This window comes from Oryctolagus cuniculus, chromosome 11 (assembly GCF_964237555.1).
Source record: "Oryctolagus cuniculus chromosome 11, mOryCun1.1, whole genome shotgun sequence".
Classification (NCBI taxonomy): Eukaryota; Metazoa; Chordata; class Mammalia; order Lagomorpha; family Leporidae; genus Oryctolagus; species Oryctolagus cuniculus.
Genome location: NC_091442.1, coordinates 13423216 through 13442224, shown reverse-complemented (window position 1 = coordinate 13442224; position 19009 = coordinate 13423216). Strand labels below are relative to the sequence as shown.

Genomic DNA, 19009 nt, shown 5'->3' with positions numbered 1-19009 from the left:
TTGTGGCCATTTGGGGGTGAACCAACAGAAAGAAGGCCTTTCTCTGTCTCTCCCTCTCACTGTCTGTAACTCTACCTCTCGAATAAATAAATAAAATCTTTTAAAAAAACCTTTAAATTTTTTTGAAGAGTTATTTTTATTTATTTGAAAGAGTTAAGAGAGAGGTAGAGAGAGAGAGAGGTCTTCCATCCACTGGTTCACTCCCCAAATGGCTGCAATAGCCGGAGCTGGGCTGATCCAAAGCCAGGAGCCAGGAGCTTCTTCTGGGTCTCCCACGTGGGTGCAGGGGCCCAAGGACTTGGGCCATTTTTTACTGCTTTCCCAGGCCATAGCAGAGAGCTGGATCAGAAGTGGAGCAGCCAGGACTCAAACCGATGCCCACATGGGATGCCGGCGCTTCAGACCAGGGCTTTAACCCTCTATGCCACAGCACCGGTCCTGCTGCTCTTTTTTTTTTTTTTTTTTTTTTTTTTTAAGTGGGCTAAGCCTCCAACTGTGGCGCCAGCATCCCATATGGGCCCCAGTTTGTGTCATGGCTGCTCACCTTCCAATCCAGCTCTCTGCTTTGGCCTGCGAAGGTAGTAGAAGATGGCCCAAGTGCTTGAACCCGGGCACCCACATGGGAGACCAGGAAGAAGCTCCTGGCTCTGGATCAACTCAGCTTGGCCATTTGGGGAGTCAACCAGCGGATGGAAGATCTTTCTCTCTGTCTCTCCACCTCTCTGTCTGTCACTCTGCCTCTCAAATAAATAAATAAATAAATGTAAATTTTATTTATTTGCTTAGAGAGGCAAAGACCTTCCATCTGCTGGTTCACTCTCCAAATACCTGCAGCAACCAGTGTCGGACCAGGCTAAAGCCCAAAGCCCCAAGCCCACAACTCCATCCGGGTCTCCCACATGACTGGCAGGGACTCAAGGACATTCGCTCTCAGCTGCCGCCTCCCAAGGATGCACATTAGCAGGAAACGGGATCAGAAGCAGAGAAGCTGGGACTGAAACAAGTGCTCAGATGTGGGATACTGGTATCCCAAGTGGCCACTTAACCCAGTGAACCACAATGCCCACTCCGCTTTTGTTTTATTTATTTATTTTTTGACAGGCAGAGTGGACAGTGAGAGAGAGAGACAGAAAGGTCTTCCTTTGCTGTTGGTTCACCCTCCAATGGCCGCTGCGGCTGGCGCACCGCGCTGATCCGAAGCCAGGAGCCAGATGCTTCTCCTGGTCTCCCATGGGGTGCAGGACCCAAGTACTTGGGCCATCCTCCACTGCACTCCTGGGCCATAGCAGCTGGACTGGAAGAGGAGAAACCGGGACAGAATCCGGCGCCCCAACTGGGACTAGAACCCAGTGTGTCGGCGCTACAGGTGGAGGATTAGCCTATTGAGCCGCGGCGCCGGCCCGCTTTTATTTTTTAAGAACTTTTTTTAATTTGGTAGGTGAAGAGAGAGAGAGAGCGCTTCCATCTTCTGGGTCACTCCCCAAATGTTTGCAATAGCTAGGGCTGGGCCAGATTGAAGCCAGGAGCCTGGAACACCATCCAGGTCTCCCATGTGGGTGCAGGGGCCCAAGCACCTGGGCCATCCTCTGCTGCCTTCCCAGGTGCATTAGCAGGGAGCTGGATTGGAAGCAGAGCAGCCGGGACTGGGACTGGGACTGGCGCTCAGCCATGGGATGCTGGCGTTGTAAGCAGCAGCTTCACCGCTGTGCCACACCGCGGGCCCCAAGGTCCTCTCACTACGAAGGAAATGCACTTGACTTTCCTCTGCCCCATCCAGGTGCCTTACTCTGTCATTTCCTTTTCAAATTTTATGCACCCCCCCCCATTTATTCTGCAGAGCCCAGCCAAACCCTCCATATTGGCTCCCCTTTGCGATCCCTGATTTTCAGGGCACTTTGAACCCATGAGACATGAGACACCCCCTTCCAGCCTTGCTCGTGGGCCCCCACCCCCCCACCCCGCCCCGACTGCTTCCCCTACTGACTTCCTTTTGGCCAGAGACAGTGACCTGGTCATAGCACGAGACTTGGAGTCAGAACGCCTACCCCGGAGTTCTGCCACTCACCAGCTATGTGGCAGAGAGAAAACCAGCGCACTTCTCTGGGCCTCGGGTCTGTTACCTTGAAAGCGGTTCACAGTCCCTGGCTTCCATGAATGCCAAGAGCTTCCTTCCTTCTTTATTAATCTGAGAGAGAGAGAGAGAGAGAGAGAGAGAGAGAGAGAGAGAGAGACATCTCCCATCAGCTGCTTCACTCCCCAAATGCAGTCGCCAGCAGGGGTGAAACCAGGCAGTTCCAGGAAACCTGATCTGCGTCTCCCATAGGAGTGGCTGGAACCCCATCAGGTGGGCCACCATGGCCGCCTTGCAGGATCTGCAGCCGCTGGGAGCTGGCATCGATAATGTGGGATGCGGGCATCCTAACTGTCAGGCCAAAGGCTCACCCTGCCCAGGGTCCTGAAAGCTGAGGCCAAGGCAGGAAGCGGAGAGGATCAGCTGGGGTGCGATGCCCGGCCCTGCTGGATGACCCCACTTGTGTCGATTAGACAGAGAGGGCGGGGACACACGATGTGGGGTCCGGGCCGAGTCCCGGTCCGTCTCTCACTGGGGCTCTGGCCTTGACCAAGCCCTGAGCCTCACTGCTTCCTTAATAGTGGAAGTGAGAGCCTTCAGGAGTCACAGGAGTTTCTTTTCCTGCTCAGTGTACCTAGCCTGCGTCCCGCGCCAGCGTGCCTGGGTTCAGGTCTCACCTTCGGCTCCCTGCTCATGCGCACGGAGGCAGCTGGTGATGGCCCAAGTACTTGGGTCCCTGCCACCGTTATGGGAGACCCAAACTGAGTTCCGGGCTCCTGGCTTCGGTTTGGCCCAGTGCCAGCTATAGTGGGCATTTGGCGAGTAAACAGCAGATTCCAGTTGCTCTCTCTCTGTCTCTGCCATTCAGGTAAAATGAAAACAGAAGGATTCTTTCACTCTGCATAACCTTGTTTAATCCCTACTGCAGTCTTTTGAGGTGAGCACCGTTCTTTTCCCCGTTTTACAGGGGGGAACAAATGGAGGCCCAGAGAAGCAAAGTGACTGATCTAAGGTCACACAGCTGCGATTCGAACCCAAAAGGGCGGGTTCCAAGTCTGGTAAGTGGGAGGCAGGACTTGGTGTAGCCAGGGGCCCTAAGGGCAGCCCGGGAATGGCGGCCGCCCTGGGGCTAGGGATGGTAGCTGTATCAGTGGGTGGGGACAGCCCTGGAGTGACACCGTCCCCAGGCATGCCTTGCAGGACACACACCTTGGTGCTTCATCCTAGACAGAGACGGGGGCGTGTCTTCCCTACATCCTGCCAGGGCCTCTCAGCCCAGCCGCCCCTCCCTTCTCTGCCAAGTTTGGAAGACACAGCCTGGGAGTTCCCCAGCCTGGAGAGGGGGAGAGACCGCATCTCGTGAGGCTGACCCTGGTCTGGGGGCCTGGAGATATTAATAGCGGCCAGCAGGGCTGTGTCACTCCACTGGTGACTCAGGGCTCCAGGTCAGCCCCCTCCTCACCCGGATGGGGCCTCTACTGAGTGAGGGGGCTTACAGTCCCAGATAGGAAGGACTCCGGTCAGGGGTCGGGGCTGCAGGGGGGCCTCCGGGGAAGTTTGAAGCTCCCTGGCTGTCTCTGTTGTGGTACTGGAAGGCGGGGCTGGCGGAAGTGGGGAGGAGGATGTGGTAACCAGGACGGCTTCCTGCCATGGCTGTGTTGAAAGCCATGTTCCTCCTAAGTTCCTCTTGATGGGGGCTGGAAAGGAGGAAGCTGTGGGGGTAGAGGGAGGAGGGAAGGGGTGCTTGCTTGGATTGACTCCAGGAACCGAGCTCCGAGGTTCACGGCCCCCTGCTCTCTTCCCTGCTGACAGTGGGTTAGGAGCGGCCAGCAGCAAGTATGACCCCCGGCGCCAGGCACCGGGACTCTGTGAGCTTCCTTAGCCTTTGCTGCAGGCCCAAGAGGGAAACCCCGCTAGCAGCCCATTTGTCGGGTGGGGAGACTGTGGCACTGACAGGTTCTGTCGATTGCTCAGATCATACAGCGGATCAGTGTGGCACACTTGAGATTTGCACGCAGGTAGCCTGGCCACAGCTCACTCATCGCCTCCCCTCGCCTCCACCCCTGGCTTGCTCTGTGGTCACTCCAGGCCTCGGCTTGCTCATTGGTGCAGTGGGGGGTAACGGGAGTGGACAGGCGAATCTCCTTTCCGTGGTGCTCCTGGGTAAGTGATTCTCATTCAGTTCCTCCCCTACTGGACTCAGCTCCATGAGCAAGGGCAAGGGCCCAAAGGCCTGTCTCGGTCTCTACCATATTCCCAGTTCTCAGCACAATCCCAGAATCCCAGTAATGCCCAGGAGTGCCCACAAGTGTCTGTCGAGTAAACGGTCTTGGAAGATCTGAGTGCCTTCATCCACGCTCTGAGTCTATGATGAACGATTGGATTCGGACCCTTTACAAGAATGCGCCTGGCATTGCATTTTCAGCTGGGGTGATCCTGCACGTCCACCCCCTCCCCAGGGGACGGCTGGCAATGTGTGGCATTCCTGTTGTCACAGTGCACAGAGGAGGAGCTACTGGCGTCTCCTGGTAGAGTGGCTGCAATGCTACTACAATCCTAGGATGCACAGGACAGCCCCAATGTCAACAGCACCATGTGTGAAATGTGCATGTGACATGCATGTGGCTCATGGATTCTGCCGCCCGATGAAGACCCCCTGGGGCTGGTGCCGCGGCTCAATAGGCTAATCCTCCACCTGCGGCGCCAGCATACCGGGTTCTAGTCCCTGTCGGGGCACTGGATTCTGTCCTGGTTGCCCCTCTTCCAGGTCAGCTCTCTGCTGTGGCCCGGGAGTGCAGTGGAGGATGGCCCAAGTGCTTGGGCCCTGCACCCCATGGGAGACCAGGAGAAGCACCAGGCTCATGCCTTTGGATCAGCGTGGTGTGCCGGCCGCAGTGTGCTGGCCACAGCGGCCATTGGAGGGTGAACCAACAGCAAAGGAAGACCTTTCTCTCTCTCTCTCTCTCTCTCTCTCTCTCTCTCTCTCTCACTGTCCACTCTGCCTGTCAAATGTCAAAAAAAAAAAAAAAAAAAAGACCCCCTGGACTGGAGGATCTCTCACTTTGGGTCCGTCTCTTTGTCTCTTTATTGCTAATGACCTGCACCCCCCGTCTGGAGTAGAGTTCCTCTGGGTGCCTGTGCTAGCTTCTGAGTCCCCAAAGGCCTGAGCCTCCTCTCTTCTCTTCTCTTCTCTGGGTCGCTGGGACACAGAGAAGGGTCCAGGTGTTAAACCCCCTCCAACCCATTCGCCTATACCTGGTCCTCTCAGTTCCCTGTAAACAGTAATACAAATCCAAGGCTTCAGAACCAGGCAGCCCGAGTTCTGTGTGCCAACCTGCTGTGTGACCTCTGGCAAGTTCCTTAGCTGTGCTGAGCCTGTTCTTCCTCTGAGAAACCAACCTCATAGACAGTAAGGATGAGACGAGAGGCTCACGGAGAGCTTATCACAGTGTTGGACCATACAGTAAGTCTCAAAACACTGCCTTCTGATGGCTCAGAGGGGAGTGACTTTGCCCAAGGTTACAGAACTGGAACTGGCAGAGCTGGGACGGAGATCCAGGACTGTGTGACCCCAGAGCAGGTGCTCACTAATTAGTGGAGCTTAGAGCTTCCGCTTTCCTATCCAGGACGTCAGCTGTCTCCATCGCCATGGAGTCATTTATCAGAAAAGCACAGCTGGTGCCCGGCACATAGTAGGCTCTTTAAACATAGTGTGTGTTCTTTCCAGGCAAGGCAGCCGGCCGTGAGCCTGTCCTACGCTGGCTGCCCAGGAGGCAGGGGGAAAGGAAGCTGCTGGTTGTTGGGAGAAGCGGTGAGGACTGGGGCGGAAGCTTTTGTGAGCAGGGCTGGGGAACGGGGAGGCCAGCTGAGGAATCCAGGACCCAGGAAGGGGAAGGCGTGGACTCTAGTCACACAGCAGCTCAGAGCCCAAGCCTTCCGCCTCCTGGTTTTAGGTTGGATTCATGATCTTGGCCTTGACAGTGAAAAGCAGTCACTGATGTTTTAACAACAGCACCCACCATGCTAAGCATTCTGTATGTTTATTTTCATATCAATTTAGGGACAAAGGGATGATTTAAAAAAATCTATTTATTCAAAACCAGGGGGCGGAGAGGGGGAGAGAATGCCAGCTACCTTCTACTAGTAGTTCACTCTGCAAATACTTGCAACAGCCAGGTGCCGGGCCAAGAGCTTATAATTCCATCTGCGTCTCCCACGCAGGTGGCAGGGACTCAAGTACTTGAGCCGTCACCTGCTGCCTCCCAGGGTGACACCAGCAGGAAGCTGGGTGAGAAGTAGAGCTGGGGCTGGAACCCAGGCCCTCCAGTGCAGGATGCAAGCATCCTAAGCAGTGTTTTAGTCACAGCATCCAACACCTGCCGGGGGGGGGGGGGGTGCTATTTTTTGACAGCCGAGCAAAGAAGTCCCCAGTGGTGAGGCCGTGTGCCCGAGGCCCTCAGGGAGCACCGTGAGGCTGTCTGCTGAGCTCTCCCCATCACTGCCCTGAAGATTCAGCCTGTCGGAGACAGGGGGTTACCCCGGTGGAATTCCCCAAATCCTGCCTCAGAGAGCCCACTCCTTCCGCCCAGCTGGAGCCGGGAGGAGGAAGCTGAGTCAGAGGAGGGCTTTCCAGGAGGGAGGACGTAGCCTGCGGGGAGAGCCTCAGGAGGGGGTGTCACAGAGTCAAGGGTGGGCCTGGGGTGGCACTCAGGAAGGGGGTCCCAGGGCGTCCAACATCCTTTCGCTGAGCTGACCACTTGGGACCTCCTACCCCGTCCCTCTCCCTCCTGTTCCCACAAACGCTGCAGTTTGCAAAACCCAACCGCTCCCCTGAGGGCCTGTGGTTTCCTGTGGGTCTGGGGTCCTGCCTGACTCGGCAGCGGGGACTGCAGGCGGGTGGGGGGAGAGGCGGGGGGAGAGGAGGTGGTGAAAATCTGTTCTTTGCCTTCTCATGCTGGGGCTGCCCCCTTCCCCCCTCACCGGCCCTGAGTCAGCACTTGCCTGCAGGAGAGGGGCGGGGTCACGACTCAGGAGTGCCTCTTTAAAGCCCCCGCTGCCGTGGCTGCGCCAGACGCTGCTCCCCTCACCATGAGCCCCAGACAGCCCCTGGTCCTGGCGCTCCTCGTGCTGGGCTGTTGCTCAGCCGCCCCTCGCCGCCGCCAGCCCACCTTGGTGGTCTTCCCAGGAGAGCTGAGAACCAGGCTCACCGACAGGCAGCTGGCAGAGGTAGGCGAACATCCTGGCTTGGAGTCAGAGAAGGCTGGCCGGCTGGCGAGGGAGGTGTTGATGTCCCAGAGAGAGCACGGGGCCCGAGGAGATGGCTTGGGGCATGCTGGGCCGACAGAGATGTCCAGGCATAGGCCGGGGGGGTCTGGGGAGCACTGGCAGTGATGGTCAGGAATGGGCAGAAGGGGTTTCCTAGTGGGCACTGGTGCAGGGTAGGGGGTATGGAGGGTTCTGGGTGAACAGAGGTAAACCCTAGGGAGTCTGGGGCAGGCATGGTTGGAGGTGACCAGGAGTGGGAAGGAACTGAGGCCATCCACCGGGGAGAGACTCCTGGGTGGGCGGAAAGCACTGGCATCCTGGGCTTGATGCCTGTTTGCCAGTCCCTGAGCACCTGCAGAGGTAGCTGGAGTCTTGGTGCAGGAGGGGTGAGAACGGGCTCTGGCATGCCTCTGTCTCTCCATGCCAGGAGTACCTGTTCCGCTATGGTTACACCCGCGTAGCCAACATGCACGGAGACAGCCAGTCCCTGCGGCTGCCGCTGCTACTTCTGCAGAAGCATCTGTCCCTGCCGGAGACGGGGGAGCTGGATAATGCCACCCTGGAGGCCATGCGGGCCCCGCGCTGCGGCGTCCCGGATGTGGGCAAATTCCAGACCTTCGAGGGTGACCTCAAGTGGCACCACCACAACATCACATACTGGTGAGCGATTGGGCTGGCCGGTCCTGCGCTGCCAGCGGTGAACACGCCCTGTCTTAGACGGGCCCTGGGTTTTTGCAGGCTGGAGCCAGTGACTCTGTTTCTCCATTGGGCACATGGGCCTCCAAAGCCAAGCCCTCTTACCAGATCCGTTGCAGGGCCCAACCTGAGCGCGCCGACCGCAGGGAGCGCTGTGTTCGCGAGGTCCTGCTACTGCCTTGCTCAGGCGGCTCACTTCCCACCCTTTGCCACCTGCGTTTCCCCTGCAGGATCCAAAACTACTCCGAAGACCTGCCGCGCGACGTCATCGACGACGCCTTCGCCCGCGCCTTTGCGCTGTGGAGCGCGGTGACGCCACTCACCTTCACCCGCGTGTACAGCCGGGACGCAGACATTGTCATCCAGTTTGGGGTCGCGGGTGAGATCGGGGTCCCGGACCCGGAGCGGGGGAGTGAGGGCCACGGAGAGTGCAGAGGGGACGGGGCGGGGTCTGGCTTTCCCTCGCCTGCCTGGCGCCCCCCTCTGCCTACGGGGCACCGCGCCCGGGCGCGAGGCTTGGGCTTGGGCGGCTGGGCGCTGGGGGGACTGAGGCTCCGCCTCTGCCCTTGGACGGCGCGGCTGACTCGCCTCCTTCCCAATTCAGAGCACGGAGACGGGTATCCTTTCGACGGCAAGGACGGGCTCCTGGCGCACGCCTTCCCTCCTGGCCCCGGCATTCAGGGAGATGCCCACTTCGACGACGAAGAGCTGTGGTCCCTGGGCAAGGGCGTCGGTGAGACCCAGCCCCTTCCCTGTTCCCAGCTCTCCCACGTCCCTCTCACCATCACCGGCCGCCCTGACCCCAAGCCCCCTCTTCCCGCAGTGGTTCCCACGTACTTTGGAAACGCCGACGGCGCCCCCTGCCACTTCCCCTTCACCTTCGAGGGCCGCTCCTACACCGCCTGCACCACGGACGGCCGCTCTGACGGCATGGCCTGGTGCAGCACCACGGCCGACTATGACACCGACCGTCGGTTTGGCTTCTGCCCCAGCGAAAGTGAGTTGGGGGTCAGGGTGAACGGCAGGGTCGCCCAGCACCCTAGAGGGCCCGGAAGCCTGGGTTCGGACCTCAGTTTTGCTCCTAATGCTGTGTGGCCTCTGAGTCAGTCTCCTGCTCTGTGGGTCCATGTTCCTCCCCTGTGAGATGGGGGGGAGGGATGGATGGCAGGTGGTCGCACCTGGGGGTAATCACAGGGCTCCTCGCCAGGACTCTACACCCAGGACGGCAACGCAGACGGCAAGCCCTGCGAGTTCCCGTTCATCTTCCAGGGCCGTACCTACTCCGCCTGCACCACGGACGGCCGCTCCGACGGCCACCGCTGGTGCGCCACCACCGCCAGCTACGACAAGGACAAGCTCTACGGCTTCTGCCCGACCCGAGGTAGCCCAGCCCCACCCCTAGGCTCAGCCTCGCCCTCCCGTGTTCCCGAAACCCGGACTTTTGACGCGTAGTTTGTCTCTGCACTTCTTATTGGTCTTCAAAATGGTCGTGGCTCCGCCCACCCTCTCATCCTGACTTTCAATCGCCCCCGCCTCCCGGCCCCTCGGCCACCGGGCTGTCCACGCTCCACAGCGCCCCCTAGGCCTTAAAGACAGGCCACCAAGGCGCTCTCAGTGGCTCGTTGGTCCCGCCGAGGGCTTGTTATTGGTCTCCTTCCACCCTGCTCACCTAAGGCCCCGGGTCTCTGCAGCTGACTCCACGGTGGTCGGGGGCAACTCGGCGGGAGAGCTGTGTGTCTTCCCCTTCGTCTTCCTGGGCAAAGAGTACTCGTCCTGTACCAGCGAGGGTCGCAGGGATGGGCGCCTCTGGTGTGCCACCACTTCCAACTTTGACAGCGACAAGAAGTGGGGCTTCTGCCCTGATAAAGGTACGCGGGGTCCCGGGGCTGCGGGGCTGGGGGTCGCACCCCGGCAGGGTGGTGCTCACGCCACGGACCCTCACCTCCCTCCAGGATACAGCCTGTTCCTCGTGGCAGCCCACGAGTTCGGCCATGCACTGGGCTTGGATCACTCCTCTGTGCCGGAGGCCCTCATGTACCCCATGTACCGCTACCTAGAGGGGTCCCCCCTGCACGAGGACGACGTCAGGGGCATCCAGCATCTATATGGTGAGGCAGACTGTGGGAGTGGGATGGAAGGAGCGAGGGGACGGTGTGGCCCGGCCGTGGGCTTGGAGAGAGGATCAGGCAGCCTGGAAGTTGGGAGGGTGCCAGGAGCTGGGCCTGATGCTTCTGTCTGAATAGAGACCCAGGCCCATCTCTGGCCCGCCAGTGCTTGGAGATAGTGATAAGGAAATTAGATGGTGGGAAGGAGGGGAGGGAGGGAGAGAGAGGTATTCCAAAGCCAGTCCTGCCACTGCATAGCTAGGTGACCCAGCCCTCAATTTCCACGTCTGTAAAGAGGGGTGATCAGAGCACCTGCCTCACCTGGCTGTTGGGAGGTTTCGACGTGTTAGAATGCTGGCTGGCATTCAGTGAGTGCCATGTTCCTATCGTTACTGTCATTTACTATTGTTAGTGTCAGTTCCTCATTTCAAAATGCTGAGGCGACAGGTGTTTGACCCAGCGGTTAATGCCTGCATCTCAGCTCCAAGAGCCTGGATTGGATACCTCCTTCCTGGATAGCAGTCGCCATGGCACCCCCAAAGTGGGTCTGCTTGTGGGGGACCTGGATTGAGGTCCCAGCTCCCAGCTTGGGGCTGCAGAGGGCTTTTCAGGGGAGTTGAACCAGCAGATGGGAACTCTCTTAACTAAACACGTGTGAAAACGAGGATGCTAAAGAACTTCTTCACAGTGTTCCTTTGAGGAGTCCGTGAGCTAACAACGTGAGTTCATAGCGCTGTGTAAGCCCGCCATGTGGCCTGGAGGGGCCAGCAGGGGCTGCCTGCCTGTCCTGTGCCCACCCTAGGGTCTGACACAACCCGTGGATTGCATAGATGCCCGTGAAAGGCAGGCGGGTGCCAGGCCAGTGTGTGCCAGAGGGGGCGCACTGCGAGGCTCTTAGGGGGCGGAGGGTGTGTGTGACCCCTGAGCGTTTCCTCTGGCCTCTGTTCCAGGTCCTAACCCCAACCCCCAGCCTCCAGCCACCACCACACCTGAGCCGCAGCCCACGGCTCCCCCGACGGCCTGCCCCACCTGGCCGGCCACTGTGCGCCCCTCCGAGCACCCCACTACCAGCCCTACCGGCGCCCCCTCAGCTGGCCCTACCGGTCCCCCCACGGCCAGCCCCTCTGCGGCCCCCACTGCGTCCTTGGACCCAGCTGAAGACGTCTGCAACGTGAATGTCTTCGACGCCATCGCCGAGATAGGGAACAAGCTGCATGTCTTCAAGGATGGGTGAGGGCCGGGGATGTGTGGGCTCGGAGGGGCTCGGAGGAGGCACCTGCTTGCCCCTCCCCCACCCCGCGCCACGGGCCCTCGGGTCAGATCCAACGCCGCCCCTTCCCCTTCACGTAGGAGGTACTGGCGGTTCTCCGAGGGCAGTGGGCGCCGGCCGCAGGGCCCCTTCCTCATCGCCGACACCTGGCCCGCGCTGCCGGCCAAGCTGGACTCCGCCTTTGAGGAGCCGCTCACCAAGAAGCTGTTCTTCTTCTCGGGTTAGCTCCCTAGCCCTTCCTCCCGCCACAGAAGCAGCCTCCCCAGTCAGCCGTGGATGGAGGGGCGGCCGAGAGAGCCCAGCAGGCGTGCAGCGTGGCCGGAAGGGGCCACGCTGGGCTCGCCCTCCGGACCGTCCCGTGACCCTTCTCCCCCCGCAGGGCGCCAAGTGTGGGTGTACACAGGCGCGTCGGTGCTGGGCCCGAGGCGTCTGGACAAGCTGGGCCTGGGTCCCGAGGTGCCGCACGTCACCGGAGCCCTCCCGCGCGCCGGGGGCAAGGTGCTGCTGTTCGGCGCGCAGCGCTTCTGGAGGTGAGGGCCCGGCGGCGCCGGCAGGGGGAGCCCGCGCGCACCTGCGGCCGCCCGCAGCCTCAGCACCTGTCTTCCTGCAGGTTCGACGTGAAGACGCAGACGGTGGATTCCCGGAGCGGCGCTCCGGTGGATCAGATGTTCCCCGGGGTGCCTTTGAACACACACGACGTCTTCCAGTACCGAGGTGAGGGCTGCGGACCGGGCCGGGGCGGGGAGGTGGTCCCTTCCCAGGACACCTGCCACTCTCAGTTCTGAGCTGGGAAGAAGAAAAATGCTCTCGAACGTCGGGGCCTCTGCCCTATCGCAGAGAAGAGCTCTACAGAGGCAGAGCTGTCCCAGGGCCCGCAGCGGGAGAGGGGCACAGCCAGGACCAGGACTCAGGTTTCCTGCCTCCTGGCTCTTGCTCTCCGCTACACGATAGGTGGTTTGCAAGAAGCTACCAGGCGCCTATGGTGTGCCAAGCACTGTGCTGCCTCTGGGATGCAGTGGGAGGGAAGACGGCTCACGGCTGTGTGTCTTTGGGCCAATCACGGCCACTGCTGGGCCCTCAGTTTCCCAATCTGTCAGGCCGGTATGATAACTGGAGTCATGCTTGCTTTCTCTTTCTCACTGTTGACGTGGGATCCTTTGACAAAGTGAAAATCAGTTTTGAATCTGTGGTTTTTCACCACACTTTGTGAACACCTGAGTCTCAGTGGTGATGGTTGCCCGGGAGCAGGCAGGGTTAGGAGAGGAGGGCAGGAGTACTGGGGGTGACCCCAGACCCATTTCAAGGTCACAGGAACTCCTGCGATCTGACCTCCCCCCGCCCCCGGCAGTGTCTGCTCTCATCTCCTCAGTACTCCTGTCACTCACCGGGCTCCACCCTCACCGGCTGTTCTTAGAACAGATCAAGGTCATTCCTAGCGAGAGCAAAGGCTGTCCCCTGGACTGTCACTGGGCTGCTGCTGTCTGCCCTTCAGGTCTCTGCACCACGATCACTGTTTAAGAGAGGCCTTCTCCGGCCTCCTTAGCTCTTCACTTATTTGTTTTTATTTTTTCCATGCTGTCTACAATGACAAATGCAGTCTCATGTATTTTCCTGTTTACCTGCTAATCATCTGTTTTACCCCCACCCCAAATGTAAGCACCAAAATAGTGAGATCAGGCCTGCTTTTCCTTTGCCGAATCCCTAGAGCCCCAGATAGTACTTGGAACATAGCAGGTGCTCGGTGAAGATCTGTTGAAGGGATACATGGTGCATTCAATGAACGAATGTTGATGAATTGTTCTGAACATTACGATGGTTGTCGATCCATCCATTCATTAGTTCCTTCACAAAACATGTATGGAGCACCTGCTGTGTACCGGGCTCTCTTTGGTGCTTTGCGCATTGAGGTCTGTGTGCTCCGGAGTCTCACTGGCAGAGGGGAGATGGAGGTGTTACACGAAAACCTTGGGAAGGGGCCACTGTCGTGGTGCAAAGGGTTAAGCCGCAGCATTGGAGTCCTGGCTTCCTGCTAATGTGCCTGGGGAGGCCACAGAGGATGGCCCAGGTGTGTGGGCCCCTGCAGCCACGTGGGGGACCAGGATGGAGTTCCTGGCTCCCGGCTTCAGCCTGATCCAGCTATGGCTGTTGTGGCCATTTGGGGAACAGTGGATGGAAGTGAACCAGTGGATGGAAGACTGCTCTCTCTCTGACACTTTGCCTTTTAAAGAAAACAAAAGAAAAAAAGAAAGGTCTAGAACGGGCGGGAGGGTTGACTGTAGGTTTTGCTCCTGCTGTGTCTGAGTGTGGGAGGGCTGGAATCACCCCTCTTGTCCCTGCCCCCTGCAGAGAAAGCCTACTTCTGCCAGGACCGCTTCTTCTGGCGTGTGAGTACCCGGAACGAGGTGAACCTAGTGGACCAGGTGGGCTACGTGAGCTTTGACATCCTGCACTGCCCTGAGGACTAGGGCGTCCTTCCTGCCTCAGCTGTGCCGAGCAAGTCCCCTCGGGGGCCGCCGTGACGGGGAAGGGACCAGTTTGCCGGATACAAACTGGGTGTTTGTTCTGGGTGAGAGGGAGGCGCGGAGGTGGGCTGGGCCCTCTCTCCTCGCCTTTCTTTCCTGTTGGAATGTTTCTAAATAAAGTTGATTCTTTAACGTTTTGGAGCAGAGTTTGCTTAGGCTTGTGTGCACCTCTATATGTACGGTGGCTTTTACCGACTGTGTTCCAAGCACCCCAGAGTAACAGCATATCTGTTCCTTCCCGTTGGCAGGGTTGGATATGACTGTTTCTGTGTCACAGCCCGGGACATGGCCACCCTGTTTGTTCATTCATTAGTAGATGGTTACTGAGCTCCGCGGCGGAGCTGGGCACTGGGGGTGAAGCAATGAGCTGGACTTTGTTCCTGCTCTCAGGGAATGGCTCAGTGACTCACACGTTAGAGCACAGAAGGGTGACCGAGTAGCTTGCTTCAAGCCTGGGCTCCAGACTCCATCCCCGGAGAGTCCCACTCAGTGACAGGATGATCCGAGAGGGTGGTGGTGGTGGGGGTCATACTAGGAGGGTACCCAGAGTGCGATGTTTCATACTAGAATAAGGTATGTGTGTGCGTGTGTGTGTGTGTGTGTGTATGTCTGTGTTGTGGTTGGGGTCAGGGAACATTTCTCAGTCGTGATGACCTCAGAACTGGAACCGGAACTGAATTGGGGAAGAGGAGCGAGTGTTCCTTCTTGTATGAGTGGCTCCGTCTTCTTAGAAGGTTGCTTATTAAAAACCCTTAAACCCAACAATCGGGTGCTCTCTAATACTCACACATGTGCACAAAACAGCATGTAGAATGGTGTTGACTGCAGCATTATTGTACAGTGAGAAACTGAGAAGAACCCAGGTGCCAGGAGCAAGGCAGAGGATAAGAAAAAGACGGATCACTCCCCCCCCACTGTTTCCTGTGCTCTGGGTGTGTTGAAACAGCCCTATGAGACAGACACTATGATTATCTTTTGGTACTATTATTACTGTATAGCCGGTTGGGTTGTCATCACCAACCTCCCTGTTTTGCAGTTGAAAAACTAAGGCACAGAGCATTACATAGTTCACCCCCAGTCCCGGGGCAGGACAGTGGCGACAATTTTTTTTTTTTTTTTGACAGATAGAGTTAGACAGTGAGAGAAAGACAGAAAGGTCTTCCTTCTGTTGGTTCACCCCTCAAATGGCCACTATGGCCAGAGCTATCCTGATCTGAAGCCAGGAGCCAGGTGCTTCCTCCTGGTCTCCCACACGGGTGCAGGGGCTCAAGCACTTGGGCCATCCTCCACTGCCCTCCCAGGCCACAGCAGAGAGCTGGACTGGAAGAGGAGTAGCCAGGACTAGAACCTGGTGCCCATATGGGATGCTGGCGCCGCAGGTGGAGGATTAACCAAATGAGCCATGTGGATTCTTGGTGTAGTGTCCGGGGAGCTGCTAATGGCTCACAATTCTGTTTCATGGTGGTAGCAGGTGGATTGCAGGGGAGCAGAGTGGTTCTGGACCAGTTGAGGGAGAGGTGATGGTCCGGGCTAGATGACAGCATCTGAGTGCAAAGCTAAATGAGAATGGACTTGACTTCCCAGGACGGCAGGGGCCCTCAACAGAGAGTTGGGGCGGCAGGGGAGGGCTTGGTCAGGTCTGAGGGTCCTGTGGCCCCAGAGCTTGGCAGGAACGTAAGGAAGAGTTCTGAGAACCCCCAAGCCTCCTCCGGGGAGCCTCTCCTGACTCATCAGTTTCTGGCTCAGGAGTGACTTCTTCCCACTGGCATACAAACATTCTCTTAAAAAATATTAATGACAGGGCCAGCACTGTGGTGTATCGGGTAAAGCTGACACCTGCAGTGCTGGCATCCCATATGGATGCCAGTTCAAGTCCTGGCTTCTCCACTTCAGATCCAGCTCTCTGCTGTGGCCTGGGAAAGCAGTGGAAGATGGCCCAAGTGCTTAGGCCCCTGGCACCCACGTGGGAAACCCAGAAGAATCTCCTGGCTGCTGGCTTCTGATTTGCACAGCTCTGGCCCTTGTGGCCAACTGGGAAGGGCACCAGCGGATGGAAGACACCTCTCTCTCTTGCTCTCGCTCTGCCTCTCCTCTCTGTCCTCTTTGTGTAACTCTGACTTTCAAATAAATACATAAATCTTTTTTAAAAAAGTGCTAATGTGGCCGGCACCGCGGCTCACTAGGCTAATCCTCCAACTTGTGGCGCCGGCACACCAGATTCTAGTCCCGGTCGGGGCGCTGGATTCTGTCCCGGTTGCCCCTCTTCCAGGCCAGCTCTCTGCTGTGGCCAGGGAGTGCAGTGGAGGATGGCCCAGGTGCTTGGGCTCTGCACCCCATGGGAGACCAGGAGAAGCACCTGGCTCCTGCCATCGGATCAGCGCGGTGCACCAGCCACAGCACGCCAGCCGCAGCGGCCATTGGAGGGTGAACCAATGGAAAAGGAAGACCTTTCTCTCTGTCTCTCTCTCTCACTGTCCACTCTGCCTGTCAAAAAATACATAAATAAAAATAAAAAAAAAAGATAAATAAAAAAGTGCTAACGACAGAGCGAGCGAGTGAGCACTTCCATCTGCTGGCTCACTCCCCGAATGCTCGCAGCAGCATCTGTGGGCTGGGTCAGGCCACGCCAGAAGCCAGGAACTCAATCCAGGTCTCCCGGGTGGGTGGCCAGGACCAAGTACTTGAGCCATCACCCTTGCTCCCAGGGTGCACATTAGCAGGAAGCTGGAGCCAGGAGCTGGAGCTGGGAGTTGAACCCGGGCACTCTGACGTGGGACATGGGTAGCTCCATTGCCCAGCTAAACACCTACCCCCAGACGTCACTGCCGCTTGTTTAAAACCCCTGTGGACCCCTCTGTTAAGGTGCGAATCCATTACTCCACCCCCACCCCGATTCCCATTCCCAGGAAGACTTCCCCAGTGTGGCCTCTGCTGTCGGGACTTCCTCAGTTCCCATTCGTGCTCAGCCACTTCCAGCTCGGCTCCCAGCCCCCTCCGCCCCGCAGTCACCCCCTCTGGCAGGGCACCTAGGACCTGCCTGCACCCCCCCCCTCCGCCGTGTGACAGGGTGGGGCACGCTGTTTGCCCACAAGCCTTTCTCCCCTAGGTCTGGGGACACTGCTCCCTCAGCCCCCGCCCCCACCTGCTGAGCCCTCCTGCTGCTAACCTCTAACCGAGAGAGTGCCCTTGGGCTCAACCTCCAGACTCCTTCTCTGTGTGCACGCCTTCCCTGTGATCTTGTCTAGCCCTACAGCTTTAAATAGTAGCTTTCTGCTAACAGACTCTGGAATTTATATCCCCGGCCTTAACCTCTGTGCTGAGCTCCACACACACACGTTCAACTGCCGACTCCACGCTCAGCCTAAACCTGCTCCTCTCTGTCATTACTGCCTGAATGCGAGACAACACCATCTACCGCCGAGCGACCGCCGCGGCAGAGCGGCTGGGACACAAGCATCCATGCAGGAGTGCCTGGGCTTGCGTCCCAGCTCTGTTCCAGATTCGACTTCCTGCTAACGAATACAGCTGGTGATGGCTCAAGTACTTGGGTGCCTGCCACCCACATGGGAGACCAGACTGAATTCCCAGCTCCTGGCTTTGGTCTGGCAAGCTGTTGTGGGCATTTGGGAGTGAAGCAGCAGATGGGAGTCTCCTCTCTCTCTCTCTCTCTAACAGAGAAAGAATTGCAAAAACCAAACAAGAAACCACCACAGCTCCATCCTACAATCTAGGAAGCAGTTCCTCAAACTCCTGGTTATTGTACAGGGTTTCTCAGCCTCAGCATGATCCCATTCGGGGCAGATCATTCTTTGCAGTGGGGGCTGTCCTAACGCTGGCGTCTTCCTCTAGGAGGTAGTGGGCCAGCCGCCAGGCTCATTCAAGACCAGTCCTCCCCCTGCCTGATGTGGGGGCAGGGCGTAGTGAGGCAAAGCCGGGACTCAGGGCCAGTTAACCTGCTTGCAAACCCAGCTGGCCACAGTGGCCTTGAGTTACCCCCTCCAGTTGTGACAACCCCAAAATGCCTCTGATCATTGCCAAGTGTCCCTAGTGGACCACACTGCCCCACTGAGAACCACTGCTCCAATATAACACGTATGTCATTAAATGGTCACGGCCAAGCACAACTGTGTAGCCAGCACCCAGTTCAGGGATCAGGGAACAAAACACCCTCAGCACCTAGGAGCCCCTCGTCCTCGCTGGACTCACTGCTGCTGCTTGCAAGCATTGCCACTGTCATCACGTCCAACAGCCTGGACTTTGCCTCCCTCCCTCCCTCTCCCCTCTCTCTCCCCCCTCCCCCTCTCTCCCTCCTCCTCTCTCCTCTCCCCCCCTCACCCCCTCCCTCTCCCCTCCCTCTCTCTCTCCCTCTCCCCTCTATCTTTCCCTCCCTCTCCCCCCTCTCTCCCTCCCCCCTCTATCTCTCTCTCCCTCTCCCCTCTCTCCCTCCCTCCCTCTTCCCCCCTCCCTCTCTCTATCTCTCTGTCCCTCTCCCCCACCTATCTCTCTCTCCCTCCCTCTCTCTTTCTCTCCCTCTCTCCCCCTCTCTCTTCCTCTCTCTCCCTCCCTTTCTCTCTCTTCCCCCTTCCTTCCTTCTTTCAAAGAAGATATGCAGGCAGCCTTTTGTATATGGGTTCTCTTGCTAAATGTTGGGTTTGTGAAATTCACCCTTAGTGTTCTGTGTTCTGTTGTAGATTTTTTAAAAAAAGATTTATTTGAAAGTCAGAGTTATAGAGAGGGAGAGAGAGAGAGAGAGAGAGAGAATCTTCCATTTGCTGGTTTACTCCCTGGATGGTTACAATGGCCATGGCTGAGCCAGGCTGGAGCCAGGAGCCAGGAACTCCATCCAGGTCTCCCATATGGGTAGCAGGGGCCCAGGCACTTGGATCATCCTCAGCTGTTCTTCTCAGGCCACGAACAGGGAACTGGACCTTGGAAGTGGAGCAGGCGGGACTTGACCCAGTGCAGCAGGTGGTGGCTTTACCCACTACGCCACAACGCCAGCCCCAGATCGAGTCTTCTTAGCACTGTGTAGTATTCCAAGGTGTGAATGGTCCATGATGTATCCATTTTGCTGTTGATG

General features: G+C 58.0%; 1 protein-coding gene across 1 annotated transcript; it reads left to right on the top strand.

The window, feature by feature from the left end:
• The first annotated feature begins 7154 nt into the window (after window positions 1-7154).
• Window positions 7155-14066, top strand: MMP9 (matrix metallopeptidase 9). The gene is given in 13 exon segments (NM_001082203.1): window positions 7155-7297; window positions 7764-7996; window positions 8263-8411; window positions 8637-8765; window positions 8856-9029; window positions 9240-9413; window positions 9724-9900; window positions 9985-10140; window positions 11088-11367; window positions 11488-11627; window positions 11787-11937; window positions 12018-12121; window positions 13754-14066. Coding segments are annotated over 13 exon segments (2124 nt in total). The 5' UTR covers window positions 7155-7159; the 3' UTR covers window positions 13873-14066.
• The last annotated feature ends 4943 nt before the right edge of the window (window positions 14067-19009 follow it).